The 14564-nt window shown below is 50.6% G+C and overlaps 1 protein-coding gene across 11 annotated transcripts in view; it reads left to right on the top strand.

Moving 5' to 3' along the window:
* Positions 1-14564, top strand: part of ARHGEF9 (Cdc42 guanine nucleotide exchange factor 9) — a 204617-nt gene that overhangs the window by 86605 nt on the left and 103448 nt on the right. For 2 of the 11 annotated variants that reach the window (XM_015626408.3, XM_015626403.3), the window contains exon 1: positions 280-1027. The exons of 6 other annotated variants lie outside the window; for them this stretch is intronic. Coding sequence is in view for 3 of the 5 variants with exons in the window: in XM_015626404.3 (XP_015481890.2) it covers positions 4798-4827 (30 nt within the window). In the remaining 2 variants the exon portion in view is untranslated. Of the gene's footprint in view, positions 1-279; positions 1039-4765; positions 4828-14564 lie in introns of those variants that run through there. 3 more of the 11 variants (XM_015626404.3, XM_015626406.3, XM_015626407.3) reach the window with 3 other exon arrangements.

The following is a 14564-nucleotide window of genomic DNA, read 5'->3' as shown; positions in this document are numbered from 1 at the left end:
TGCAGGGATGGATGCTGTGCAGGATGGATGCTATGCAGGGATGGATGCTGTGCAGGGATGCTGTGCAGGGATGCTGTGCAGGGATGCCGTGCGCATCCCGGGCCGGTGCGGAGCGCGATGCTCGCGGCTCGGAGCGCTCGGAGCCGCCGGGCCGGAGCAGCCGGGGGAGCGGGGGCAGAGCCGCGGCTGCGTGCCGCTCGCTGCCTCGGCGGGCGGAAGCCTCGCGTATTTATGGAGCCAGCGCTTCCTTCTGCGTTTGAGTGACAGCCGGGATGCCGTCGCTGCCTGGTCACTGGAGCTGATTTGTATGCGCCAGGGTCCGCCTCGCTCCGAGGGATGCAGCCGCAGCAGCTTGCAGAGCTGTCACACTCACACGGGCTCCGTATCTGCACTGGCTTGACGAATTAAAAAGCGAGCCAGCCAGCGAGAGAGAGACCCGGAGAGAGAGGGGGGACGAGACAGAGAGAGAAGCTTGCAGACAGCGCTCGCTCTTTTCCTAAAGGAAGGATTTTTGCATCCCGAGTGCTCACTGGTTGTGATGATGCTTCACTTAGCGGGCTCAGAATGAGCTAGAGACAGCAGATAGGGGAGAAACTAAAGGCAGAGCACAAAGCATTACGAACCAACCCAAAACCAGGAACAGTTTTCTCCTCTATTCTAGCATGGTGGATGTATGGACAGTCTTACAGAGCAGAGGTTGACTTCTCCAAATCTGCCAGCCCCACACCTCGAACACTACAGTGTTCTGCATTGCACCATGACCTTGGATGTTCAAACGGTGGTCGTTTTTGCAGTGATTGTGGTGCTATTGCTTGTGAATGTCATACTCATGTTCTTCCTGGGCACTCGTTAAATGGATTTTTTCTCCTGAGCTGTTGGGGGCTACTACTACCACTAGCAATTCAACAAGAGAGCACGAGCGGGAGAGAGAGAGAGAGAAAGGCGAGAGAGAGAGAGAAAGAGAGAGAGAGAATTTCTTACTGAGGGGGGAAACGCGTTGAGCTTCAACATGGCCTCGCTGTGATATGTATGACGTTGGTATTATTATCTCTCCCTAAATCTTTTGTCATGTCTTGTCGTTTAAGTATGCCTGTAAGTTGTAGCTGCTTTTGCCGGGGTTTTAAATGTGATAAATAATAACAGTGATCCAGTTGTGTGCTAGCGAGATAGAGCTGTGCTTCTTTAGGCAGCAGCAGAGTGAAAATGATCTGGCTGTGGTGAGCACTGGCTGTGTTGTTTTGCTTTCCTTTGAAATAGAGGCTCAAGTTAATAATAAGTCATTTTGTGTGTGATTTCTAGCAAGCAGTTAATGTGCAATGTCTGTGAGAGTAACCATGTAGGTGCCAGGTGAGAGGTGCTGGTGTGTGCAATGGAATCGAGCTTTGGGCATTTTTAAGGGGGAGGGGGGTGTTGGAGAAATCCTATTAAAGGATTAAATCTTTGCTAAAATAACATTCAGCCACAAAAGAAAAAAAAAAAAAGAGAAAAATTCTACTTAGTTTATTTATCTGTGTTGTCTTGATGATGTGATTTGATTTCTGAAGATTCAACCCCAAAGCCTCCAAATTCTATGTCCACACTGATGTAACCCAGCTCCTTTTTTTAGAGATGTGAGAGGGACTGAAACAAAACCTGCTGGCTTTTTTTATTCTGGTCGTACGTGGTTTCTGTCTCTGCAAATTGGGAAGGAAAGATCAAAAGGGAGAAAGGGCAATGCAAGCTTTGTTTTTCTTTGCTAAAGCAACAGATACGGAGGGGTTGGGTTTTGCTATGATTTTCTAGAAATCTGTTTTTGCCTTTCTTTTCTTTCTTTCATGTGTGTGTATATATCAAATTTTGGGGAATGTATCTAAGAAAAATCTTTGCCCACCTCGAGGATAACGAGCTTTTGAGATGGGTTGCTTGGTGTGACTTTATTTACATTGATTTTCTGGAAAATGAAGTGCTAAGTTGTGTATTATGGGCTTGCTGGAAAGGTGTCCAGCAGTTAGAGGTGCTTCTAGCCTGAAATTGCAATGTTTACAGCTTGGAAGCAGGGCTGGCTGGGGGATCCAGCACGAGAAGTTTGGAGAGAATACGAAGGGAATGTCTGGAAATGGTAATACCTTTTCCTCTGGAAAATATCTCTCTGTTCTATGCTTCTGTTAGAGGTCTTAGGAATTTTTTTTTAATGTATTATTTCCCCCCTCCAGAGAAATCAGAATCGCTTAAAACAAGCAAAAATATCAGTTTGAAAATGTTTTTATCTTTGCTGATGGTCACTGGAATTTTATTGCCTTGATGATTTAATTAGTTCATGCTAATGGCAGCTATCTATTATTTATTTGCTGTTCTATGAGAGAAAAATAATCCTGTAACTGATGGATAAAGACAAAGCTGGAGGTTACAGATGGAGACATGGAGTTATTTCCCAGTGAGGATTTGTGTGCTGGGAGTTAAATGCCGAGCAGGGCTCGGGAGCTGATGGCTTTTTGATGGTGGCAGGATTGGAAAAGGAATTAAATCCGGCAAATTTGGCACTTTCAAAGTGCTTTTAGATCTAAATAAAAGAGAAAAAAATGATCTTCCCTGAGTCCCAGGGTGGGAACAATCGTCCCCAAAAGCGTTCCGGGGCATTTTAGTGGGGAGGAAATTCAGGAGCCAGGGATCCAAGCCCAGGAAAATTCTCTGGTGTCTCTTGGCTCCGTTCCCCCTCTTCACTTGTAGCTATCTGCAAGAGGTACCTGCTTCACTTCACAGGAGACAGAGTCAATCTCCTTCCCTAAAAAAATAAACCAAGTGAATCAAATTGATGTTGAGGACGGTTTGGGTTGTTAAACAGCTCAAATTTGCTCTATTTGCCTGTTGGCTATCCTGTGTCATTAGTTTTATAGGTTGCAGAATCTCCTGGAAAGGTAATAAATGAGCTGAGATCACCATGGAGAGGGAATCGATCAAACAGAAGCCAAAATCATCCTTTGAGGGGAGCAGCCTTGAGCGACAAAGGGATTTGGAGGAGGAAGGGTGGAAAAATGAGCAAAAAGCCAACCCCAAAACTGCCCAGCGAGTTCCAGTGGGCTGTGGCTGTGCCTGAATGTTTATTTTCTCAGGGCTCTCCGGCACTAAGGTTTACCTTTCAATACGATTTCTACGAGGAATGCCCGGTACCTACCGCGGTCTCCTGGGCGCATTCCTTGATGCAGAGCTTGTACTCCTGGGGAGATATTTGGGAGCTGTGTTTGGTGCTGGATGTTCCTGGCTCGTTCTGCAATGCCCCTGTGGTTCCATCCCTGGGCTGGGGCTGCATGGGGAGGACGAGGGGTTGTGCACGCTCAGCTGCTGGGAGGGAGCGTTGGGAGCCGAGTTTTTCCCGTCACGGAACGTGCTTGGGAGAATTCATGTGATTTTATTACAACTTTTTGCCTTTTGTCCTCCTGAAGGCTGGTGGAGTTAAAGAAGGAAAGTTCACACCGAGCAATAGGAAAGTTGGCAGCACAAACTTTGTTATCGTAGCAGCACCGTTCTCCTTATCTCGGGTTTCCTGTTGGAATTTTGGGGGGAAAGAGAGGAAATGAGAGGTGAAAGAGTGAGCGAGGGCTGGGCTTGCTGCTTGTTTAGTTTGCTCTCTGTTTCCCACGCCAGGCCTCAGTGCCAGCCCCTGCCCCAGCCCCAGTTTTGGGGTTTGGCAGCTGCAGTTTGGCGTTTTGTTTGTTTTGCTGCAGGAGCCCCTCGGTCCTGCCGAGCTGGGCACAGCGGCTCAGCCCTTGGGAGCCCTGGGAGCTTTTCTGGGGTGACAGCGCTGCCGGTCCCCACTGCATCCCCGTGCCCCAAAGTGATGTGCCTGCAGCATTCTGGGTGTGAAATACCCCTGGGATCCGCACTTTCCATATCCCAGAGCTCCGTGGGACCATCGGGGTCACCCCTGGGTCCCAGGGGCTGCTTCAGCCCCGTGACTCCCCCACCTTTCTTCATCTTTGTGGGGATGCTCAAAGCCAGGGATGAAGCAGAGGGATCATTCCTTTAAAGGAATCAAAGCGCTGACCCTCTGGAAAATACGGCTCCAAAGAAAGAAATAATAGGAATTAGTCTGCAAAAAACATATTTGTGATGCATATAATGTGTTTCAGTGCTTGCTGCTGTGTGTGTGCTGAGGCTGGGCGATGGGAGACCTGCCTCGCTGTTGTCTGCTTAAGCAGGATTCGATGTTATTTGCCACAGGATTCATGAAAATGCCTCTGCCTGTATCATAGCAACCCCGTTTCCCACAGTCCATAAAAAGTCCATTCCTCCCGAGCAGCAATCCACCGTCTTAAAGATTCAGGCACCCTCCTCGGCGTGGGGAAAGGGTGATGTGCCCCTCTCCGAGCGCTTCCCAGGGAGCTCAAGTGCCGGGCTGATCCCGGCTTGTCCTGCCCGCGCCGCGCTTTTAATGCTCTTTCTTTAAGGCAGATAAAGCGCTTTCATTTCGGGTTTCCAAAGGCTTCCTCCCCCACCCTGGCTATTTCCCACCTCTGTTTAAAACCTCCCATGACGAGCTGGAGGGGATGGGACAGCTCCTTGCTCTGTGACGCGGTGGCTTTGCCCTGTCCTGCCATTTGGGGATGGCAGCAGCGCAGCCCCGGCTTTTGCTGTGTAGGGAGTGAAGATGTGCCCCGATGCCAGCCCTTCTGGGGGAATGCAGAGGTGCTTTCTCAGCCCATAGATGATTGTTCTTAAGAGCTGCATGTTCACCTGACTCCTGCCCCCATCTGTTTGCATAATGTGGTTATATTTCTTTTTGGATCAGGTATTCAGTACACAGCCCAGCTGCTGTGTATAATGTCTGAAGGAAAATTACCAAAAATCCATGTAAGTTTTTGGTTTCGTTTTGTTCTCGTTTTGGTTTCTTTGGTGGGTTTTGTTGTGGTTTTTTTTTGGGTTGCTTCAGTTTCAATTTGTGATTAGAACCCCTGTGTGTGTGTTTTCATTTCATTTTGTTGTGGTGCTCGGTTTGTGTGCTCAGTTTGAGTGTGCCGTGCCTGCCTGCATGTGTTGTGTCCGTGTGCTCCGTGCTGGAATGAAGATCTGTCCCGGGGAGGCTCCTGTATTTTACATTTCCAGTGTGGATTTTCTCAGCTGGGTGTGATAACCGTGCCCAGTGAAACGTTGGGAGAGCTATTTTGGTAAAACACAAGGATTTGTCTGGGAGCTGCGGAGTCTCCAATGAGGAGAAGTTGGGAAGCTTGAGGAAAACTCCCAAATGTTAATAATTGTGTAAGAATTGTCCTGTTTGAAGAGGGTTCTTGTGCAGGGCTTCCAGGGCTGGCAGAGGATAGTTCTGCCGTGTCCTGGCTTTGCCATTGATTTACTGTGTGGCCTTGGGCACGTTCCTTTGTTCCTTTGTCACCTTGTGGCCTCTCTTTTCCACCTGGGACAGAGGAATATCACACAGTACTGAGGTGTAGCCATGCCTGGTGTTCTCCTTGTGTCCCCTTTCTGCCTGGGGGACAGTGACAGTGGCAGTGCAGGTGGGGACGTGTGTGTGCCCACGTTGGCCCAGCTCTGCCGACCTGGGTTTTGCCTGTTGGAGCTGTTGTAGACAGCAGGAGCTGTGGTGATTGATGCTTCCCTCTAAAAATAGATGCTCCTAGAGGAAGAGCTGCTGGAGGAACCGTGATTTATTGTCTTTATTTTATTAGTTGTGGTTGAATTTCTTTCCTGAGTGGAAATGAGTCTTAATCTGCAAGCACCCACAGATGGCTGGGTTGGCTCTAACCAGCAAAGGGCCACGTGGCCTCTGCTCCTTATTCCTGGTTTTCCTGGGAATTACTCTGGCGTGGTCACAAACTTCACCTTGATGGGATGTCCACAAGGGCAGGAAGCCCCCAGAGCTGTGCTGCTGGGCAGCCTGAAAGCTTCAGCACCCGAATTAAAGAGAATGTTGGGGGATGAGGGGAGTGCGTGCATGCAAGGATTTAAAGAATTAGGTCTGGATTTCATCTGTCTCTGGTTTATCCCCACAGATATCATTTCATAGCAGGGTGCTGCTTTGGGGAGCTGCCCCTTGCGCTATCACAGAGCTGGGGAAACTGAGGCACGCGGCGGTTGCGCAGCGGCACGTTTTGGGATGGGGGTTAGCGGGGCTGGGGTCTGGAGCAGGGTGTGGGGAGGGTGTTTGGCACCGTGTTTGGGATCTGGCTTGTTGGGGTTCCTCGAGCCTTGCCGTGGGGCGGTGCTGGAGGCCCGGGCTGGTGCCGGGCGCTGAGGAGCTGCAGAGAGCCCGAGGATGCGTTTGGGGGGTTTTGGAGCCGGGAGCAGCCGAGTGTGGCCGTGCCCATGTGAAGGGCCATGTGGCTCAGCGCCTGCCCCTTGCTTTGCATCAGCTGAGACATATAGAACACAACGTATGGGCTGCTGGCAGCCGGCGTGGGGCTATTTTCGGCTGCATCTGTGGAGCCGGGAATGCGCTGAGCCTGCCTGGCTGGGCTCAGACTCCAGGGATGAGCTGTTCCCCAGCCCCTTCCCCTCCTCCAGGACCTGTCTGGGACAGGCAGGGCAGGCACCGACCCCCGAGGGTGCTGGGGAGGGCCGGCAGCCCTGCCCTGGACTCCATAAGTAGCATCACCCCGGTTAAAGCAGCAGCCCGGCTCTTTGTGTTCCCTTCTTGTCCTGGATAAAGCCCCAAGTGGATTTCATGGCTGGTCACTGTGGTGGGATGAGATGGTGATGTGTCCTCCTGTCCTCCTGGAGCAAGGCTGTCTGCTCTGAGGGGTGTCTGCCCTGTGCCCTGTGCCATCCAGGAAAACCCCTGGATGTTCACCCTCAGTGCTCGGGGTGTTTGTCCCAAGGTTTCCAAAGGGTTAAGCTGCTGCTGGTGCCAGTTTTGGGGGTTTTGAGCCCCTGCACGGGAGCTCAGAGCTGAGAGCGGCTGCAGCTCACACTGAGAAATGCCGGGAGAGGAATCGGCCCAGCTCCGAGGGCTCAGGAAACAGAAAGGACGGAATTGTGCACGGAATTGTTCCCTTGGAATGGAGCAAATTCAGTCTGGCCTCAGCTACACCAACAGGAGCGGGGAGCAAACCCCTAAAATCCATCTTCTCCCCCAGTAAGAGTGGGTTCATTTGCTGGGCATATCTGGGGAGAAGTTTTGTCACGTAAAATCATTCCATTTGACAAAAGCATCAGCTCCTGCTGGCATTATCAGAAAACAGGGTTTTTTCAAAGCATTTCTATGGACCACATTCCCCTGCTATTTCTGCTGCTCCACTCCCCTGTATTGTGTTCAGTAAATCTGACAAGGTTCTCTCAGTACGTCGTGCACTGAAGTTTCTGTTCTGATACCAAATTTAGGGAAGGCTTGTTATCTACAGTTCTTTCTTCCTGGCTTGATAAGGTGCTGATTAATTTAATGCAACTCTCTTTGCTTATCTAGTTGAGCTTCAGTCAGTTTTAGTATAATCTTGAGGAAGCATGATCAATCTTTAATGTTTGTTTTTAAGGTTTATTCCAAAGCCTTTTAGGCTTGCTGGATGTTTGCTCTTTCCTGAAGTTCTAGGAGAATTAAGTTAAAAAGTAACAATTATAGAAACAGTTTTGAATGCAGATGAAACATTTTAAAGTTGCTCTAAAGCGAGAAGGAGCAGTTGGCTCTGATGAAGTTTTAGGTGTTAAAATAGAATTGTCTTAACTCTGGATGTGTAAGGCAGGGAATATCAACAGCCCTTGTATGGGGATGAGGATGATGCAGGGATGAAGGAGAGGGTCTGTTCCCTCTCCAGAGGTGTGTGTAAGGTGGGAAGGGACAGGGGCACTGTCACCTGTCCCAGTGTGGGGAATTGTCCCCTGCTTTTGCCCAAGGAGCAGGCAGTGCAAGGAGAGCGGAGCTGTGCCAGCATTTGGTGATCAGGGGTTGACATCTGGATAGATTTTCAGTCTCCTCTGGTCCAGGGGAGATGGATCTCTGTTCCAATGCCCTGCAGCAGATCGATCCTATCTCCTGGATACTGAGGCTTTAGCAGAATTGTCAAAAAGTCTTTCCTAAAGAATTAAAAGTGCACCCAGGCATGGAGCAGAGGAGCTAAACCTCCCAAACCTGCAGGCTGGGAACAAATTTGCTTAAGACTAACAGGCTGCCTTGGAGTTAGAAATCTTCAGCCAGGAGAAGCCTGGCTTCCTCAGTACACACCCAGAGCCTGGGAAGTGTGTTCCCAGGCATTAACAGGAGCCAGCCTGTGGATTTGTGGAATTCAGGGAGCACTGCTGCTCCCAGCACCCCTCTGCAGCGGTGGATGCTGCTGAGCCGCGTGCTGAGGCTGTTCCTGATGTCCCTCTCAGCCCACTGCCATTTGCACATTGTCACCGTGGCCCCAGCTGCCACAATCCCCATTTTCCCAGCTGGATTTGAAGCTCAGTACAAGTCTGGGTCTGGTCCCCAGAGCCCAGGTTTGGCTGGAGGTTGTCGGCAGCGCGCGCTCGGTGCTTCTCCCTTTGCCATCTCTCCCCATGGCTTCCCTGCTCCCTCCTGCAGTGTGGTAGAGCTGCTGTGCTTTGCCCCAGAAAGCAGTGCTGGTTTAATCTCTGTTTTCCAGCAGAAAAAAGGTTTTAATCTCTGTTTTTCCAGGCTGTCCCTGTCCCTCCTCCCCGCACACGTCAGGGCACACATGTGCACACGCGTGTGCAGGCAGCGCTGCACCTCCCTCTGCATGGCCCTGGACATGGGCAGGGAAACCTATGGATTAAAACACATGTGCATATGTTTTCCTTCCCAGATATATTTTGGAAAATATGAGTCAGCAGCAGCAGCAGCAGCAGCAGCAGCAGCAGCAGGCAAGAACATGTTACATAATCTCTGGGAGCCAAGAAAACCTCGCAGTTTATTAGGAGGGAGGCTTTCTGCAAGCAGCAGCTTTTACCATCATTTTGGGGCCACCCATTGGCACGAGCCCCAAAATCAGTGGCCTCATTTCCATCCTGTCCTCTTGTGTCCAATGCAGGGAAGCAGTCCCAGCAGCCTTGGGTTTGGTTATATTTTTAATCCCCCCAGTACTGGTAGAATCTCAGGGTTGTGCTGTTGGTAACGACTTTTCTCTTGTTCCTTAACATGTTCTCCTGCACAGAGTCTGTGATTTTCCTTTTTGGTTCCCCCCACTCCCCACCTCCTGCTGTTTTCTCTCAGATCTCAGCACTGAGAGAAATGGCACATGAGTACAGCTGGAAATAGCTGCTGCCCCCTCCACCTCCCCTCTGCTCACGGCCACCCACCTCCTCCACCTACTCCCAAATGGGAGAGTGAAGTCAACATCCACTTTTAGCCCTGGGCTGCTGCTCCTCGGCTCTCCCCCTCTCCCTCGCCGTGCCTGCCCTGCCCACACAGGCTCCAGAAGGGCTTCAGCACCATTTTGAGGCTCCTGCAGCTGGATGTGACCCCTGTGTGATCCCCCTGGCGCTCGGGGGGGCTGACAGGGGATGCGCGCTTTGCTCCGTGCTGGCCGGGCAGGGATGGAGAGCAGCAGGAATTACAGACACACAGAGGAGCACAAATGAAAATCCAAGGAATTCAGACAGCAGGAATGTCAGGGGTTTGAATGCTCTGTGCTGGGCACATCCATGGGAGCGTTGGGAGCAGTGGGTGCAGAGCCCTGCACGGTGGGTGGCTGCTCTCAGCTCCCCACCGTGCTTTTAGCTCTAAATAAAAGAGAAAGAAATAAATTTCCCTGAGTCCCTGGGTGGGAACAATCCCAAAATCACCCCACCCCAAAAGGGTTATGGGGCATTCTGGTGGAGAGGAAATTCAGGAGCCGGGGATCCAAGCCCAGGAGAATTCTCTGGTGCCTGTGGGCTCCGTTCCCCCTCTTCACTTGTACCTCTGCAAAAGGTACCTGCTCCATCCCTAATGCCAGCCTGAATTCCTGCAGGGTGCCTGGAAAGCCTAGGAAGGGGATGAGCATTAGCAGAGTGAAGGGAAAGGAAGGAAAGGCCTTGTTTGTTTTTAATTTGCCCAGTAAAAGCGAAAGGTTTTGAGCCACTTTGATCTCTCAGGGCAGTGCAAACGCTTTCGCTGTGCCTGAGCCCGTGGGTGCCTTTCAAGCAAAGAGAAAGCTCAGTTGTGGTTTTCCAATATCAAAGGCTTCCCAAGGAGGCAGTAAATTGCCACACTGGCTGAGAGCAGGAGTGCAGCAGCTCCGTGCCCTGTCTGGGACAGTGTCTGAGGCACTCTCTGCAGAGCAGATTGAGAGAGACACAGGAATTGATGGTGATGGAATAACCTGTTCATCCAGAGCACTCTGTCTTCACCCCCGTTAGCTCTCCAGTTCCTGGTGTTTGGAGACGAGACAATTTAAATCTTCTATATTTTTAAAACCACAGAAGTCTCTGTTACAACCAGAAATTCTAATGAGCTCAGCAGAGGGGATGGGCTTTTCTGTCCACCATCCATCAGGGCTCTCCATATTTTATTGAAAAGCCTGGTTTGAGCTGTGTCTGTCCAGTGTTTGGAGCAGCTGGGGAGTGGTGGGACCCTCCAAGGGCTGGGATCTGCCCCCCATTCCCCACCTCCAGCAGCCAGGGTGATGCTGCAGGGGCTGTTTCATCTTTCTACGTCTTTGTTTCTCTTTCTGTAAAATGCACAGAAGGAAATTGCCCTTTCCTGTTCAAGGCTTTGGCAAGTGAGGATGAAAAGTGCTGGATTGGAGGCAGGTGGGATTGGAGCAGATGGATGAAAAATGCCTCTCACCCTCTGGGGCTTTGCGGGGGCCCCTGGCAGAGCAGAGCTCCCACCCAGGAGCTCCCTGCTTTAATTTAAAGCAACATCTTGAATTCCACCCGAGATTCCAACAGTGATGTCAGCAGGGCTCCACCAAAAATTCATTTGGCCTCAGATATTTTGCATATGCAGCGTCAGAGCTCAGCCTTCTGTTTTTGCAGCTAGAGAAGGGCTCTGCACCTCGTTAGAGCCTTCACTAATAATACACTTGCTCTCTGTTATTAATTCATCTAAATGAGGCTTTTTTGTTTCTCTAAGCCTTTTGTGGTATTTCTGTGCTGTCGAGAAATTAATCTGCATTAAGTAGAAATACCTCAGTAAAACCAGGAGCTTTGGAGTAGCTGTTCAGCCTCTTGTGGTGTAAGCTCTGGGGCAGAACCACTTGGGGAATCCACAATTCCCACCCCAAAACCAGCAAAAAGAGCCAGGAGAGGCTCCTGGGGCACAAAGGAATGGCACAAAAGCCAGCCAAGGCAGCCCAGCCATGCTCTGGGTACTGGCTGGGAGTGCTGACTCTGACTGAGTGACACGAGCTCACATCTTAATTCCCAAATCTTCCCTTTTTGAGCTTCTGTGTTTGGCCACCCTCTCCCCAAAAGGAGGATTTTTCCCTGGGGCACTTTCCCTCCTGTTCTGACATGTCTGGAGTGGTTTTCTCAGCTGGTCAGAAAAGGAGAATTCTGCTCCTCCTTTGAGCAGGTCTCCCACAGCTGGAAACACCTCCCTGTCACTGCAGTGGCTTTTGCTGCCCTTTTTGCCTCTCTGTTTCTCCTGCAGACAGTTTTACCTTTGCAGGGTTTTTCCAACTCAGGTTGAAATTCAAGCGATGATAATACTTGACATTCTTCATTCCGGCATCTTAAAAATCTTTTCTGAAGTTTAAAAGCCTTTAAAGCCTTTGTGCTGTATAAATACTTGAGTACTTCTTCTATTTTTAAATGAAAATGGTGCCTGAAAACCCTCAAAAGTCAAATGAAGATCAAAGGCTTGGGAATACCAGCAGATTTTTGTATTATTCACAGCAGCCCGAGACTGAGGTTGTATTGCTGCGTGCAGAGGGGCTGCTGTGCTCATAATGATGCAATCATGGAATTATGGAGTGGTTTGGATTGAAGGGACCTTCAAGCTCATCCCATTCCACCCCTGCCATGGGCAGGGACACCTCCAACTATCCCATGTTGCTCCAAGCCCCATCCAGGGGGCATTTCCAGGGATCCAGGGGCAGCCACAGCTTCTCTGGGCACCTCTGCCAGGGCCTGCCCACCATCACAGGGAAGGATTTAGGATTTCTTCCCAATATCCCCTCTAATCCTGCTCTCTCTCCTTGATCTCTGGTTATCTGTCCCAGCTGTAAAACTCAGCCTTGGTGCTCAGGGGAGCTGGGCTTGGTGTGTGACATTGCTGCTGGCTGGAGATCCCATGTTTTATCATCTTGTTTTCACATCCATCCCCATGCAGGAATGGCCAGCAAAGGGCTGGATGGAGCAGGGAAAGTGGCAGCACTGCCCTTTTCAGGGGGAGCTGGCCTGGCTTTACAAGGTTTTCAGCAAAGTCAATCTCTTTTTCTTGTAGCCCAGCTTTCCTCACCATTTTCCTCCCTCCCTGTGGCCTCAGAGCAGGAATCAGGACAATAGATGGAAATGGATGTCCTGGAGGTGTGTGACAAGGGGATCCTGAGGGCTCAGGGCAGCTCACAAAAGAATTGCCTCTGATAAATGCTCAGAGGTTTTTCTGTGGGTTTGCTCAGCAGCTGCAGTCAGGGCTCACAGTGGGGATTTTTACCACTGCCCAGGGAATTGTTCCAGGGCTGTGTGAGCCACCACCAGCAGCATCCTTGCTGGAATAAAAGGTAAAAAATGGATGCAGGGCAATTTGGCTAGGAGAAGAGAGGAAAGAAAAAAAAAAAAAGTTAAGATCCAAGGAGTGGCTGTTGAAATGCAAAAGGATCTAGAAAGCAAAGATGCAAAAATAAAATCTGAAGCGGAAATGAGTGATGTTTTTCCAGCATTGTGTAACTCATTTTAATTGCAATCCATCTAGAAATCTATTTGAGGCAAGAAATCAATGCAGAATTGTAGAGCAAAGCATTGGCCTCCCAGATGTTTGCAGCTTTCTGGATTGTTATTTTCAGCTTCTCGCACAGTTTGAGTCCCTCCTTCCTCACAGTGGCCAGGAGATGTCCCCTGATGTGTGGCAGGTGGGCAGTGAGGGCTGTCCTGGGGCTTTCTGCTCTGAATTTGCCTCTTGTTGCATCTTGAGGAACACCCTGGAGTGGTTTTGGTGGTGGGAACGAGGTGGTGGTGTGTGGAAGCCCTGGGGTTTCTGTAGGATCACCCCACATCTCCCAGGCGTGCCTGAGGGTCAGGGCTGGGCTGTTGTCCCCTCACAGGAGTTTTCCATGGGCAGGAATTCGGTGTGAGTGGCAGAGCTGGGGCCATGCTGTGCTCTTTGATCACCTGCTTTAAATCCATGGGATGTGCAGCACAGGCATCAGAGCTGCCTCATCTCCTGGAGGTTCCTTTCACCGAGTGGATTCCCAGCTTAAGAGGCTGCTGAAAGTCCATCAGTGCTCAAGGCTTCTGGTAATTCGGCAGAATTAAGTCCTGACTCTCACAGATGTCATCCATACCATTCCCAGCAGTCTCCTGAAAGGCCAGCATGACATTTCTCTTGGATTTGGTGGCATTTGTGAGGGAGGTTTTACCTTGTTTCTGCTCCATCCTCAGCTTTTGGGGCTGCTGAGGGTGCCTTGCTTTGAATCCAGTTTTGGCAGGGGCCGTGTGGAGACTGAGCAGGGATGATCTGGGCAGAGCTGGGGCTGCAGGGTGGTCCCTGTGCTCCTGGAGGGAGGGAGGCTGTGCTGCTGTGGCCTTCAGAGTGTCCCTTTGCTCTGCTCCTGCCTCTTGTCCTGCCTGGAGACGGAGTCAGGCAGTGAGGCAGGGACAGAGCTCCCCAGGAACCAGCCAGGCTCCTCAAACATCACACAGCAGCTTCACAGACAGGTGAGGCTCTGAGCCAGCAATCCAAGGAAATCCTGACAGCCAGACACTCACATTCCCCACAGAATGGCCCAGCAGCAATGGACAGCTTTGGAATATCTCCCCTGACCTCCCTCCTGGCTTCCAAGCGTGTCCCCCTCACCGTGTCACTCTCAGGCTGTCACTGCAGTGTTGTGTCTGTGTTTAGAATACTGGCTTGGAGCAGCAGAGAGAAATGGGAACAGAGTTTGCAGCAGGTTAGGGTGAGCTGGGAGGAATCTGATGGCAAAGGAACCATCTCACTCTGGGAAGGAGGCAGGGAAAGGGAGGATTCAGGCTTTTCCAAATGGAGAGAGTGCAGTGGAAGAGGGGGAAGGATACAGTGCAGGAGGTAAAACTAAGAATAGAGGAGTGTGTTATAAAGGGAAATCTGGGGCTGGAGGTCAGGACAAATTAGAACACGCAGAAAATGTACTCCACTAGGCCATGGGTTTGTATTTCTGGAAAATAACTGAAGTATCTTCACATGGGGCACTTCTCATGGGATTAGAAAAAATTCCAGAACAGGTTCTCAAAGGAACAGTCTTCCTTTGGCTCGTGAGCAGAACAGAGGATTCCAGGCTGGTTTTTGGAGCCCAGAGCCCCTGAAATTTCAAGAGGCACAGCTTTTCCTGCAGGCACCTCTGGACAGCAGCAGCAGGATCTGCCCAAAACAGAGTTTATTGTGATGGTGATTGAGGAGAGGGGCAGCAAAGCTCCCCAGGACAGATGGAGTCAGGAGTAGAAGGGCTCTGGAAATGGGCCCTGGGTGAGGCTGGAGCAGGGGAAGGCGGTGATTTATTGTTATTACCTGGAGTGGATCCAAG

This window comes from Parus major, chromosome 4A, assembly GCF_001522545.3.
Source record: "Parus major isolate Abel chromosome 4A, Parus_major1.1, whole genome shotgun sequence".
NCBI lineage: Eukaryota > Metazoa > Chordata > Aves > Passeriformes > Paridae > Parus > Parus major.
This window is presented reverse-complemented; position numbering and strand designations above follow the sequence as displayed.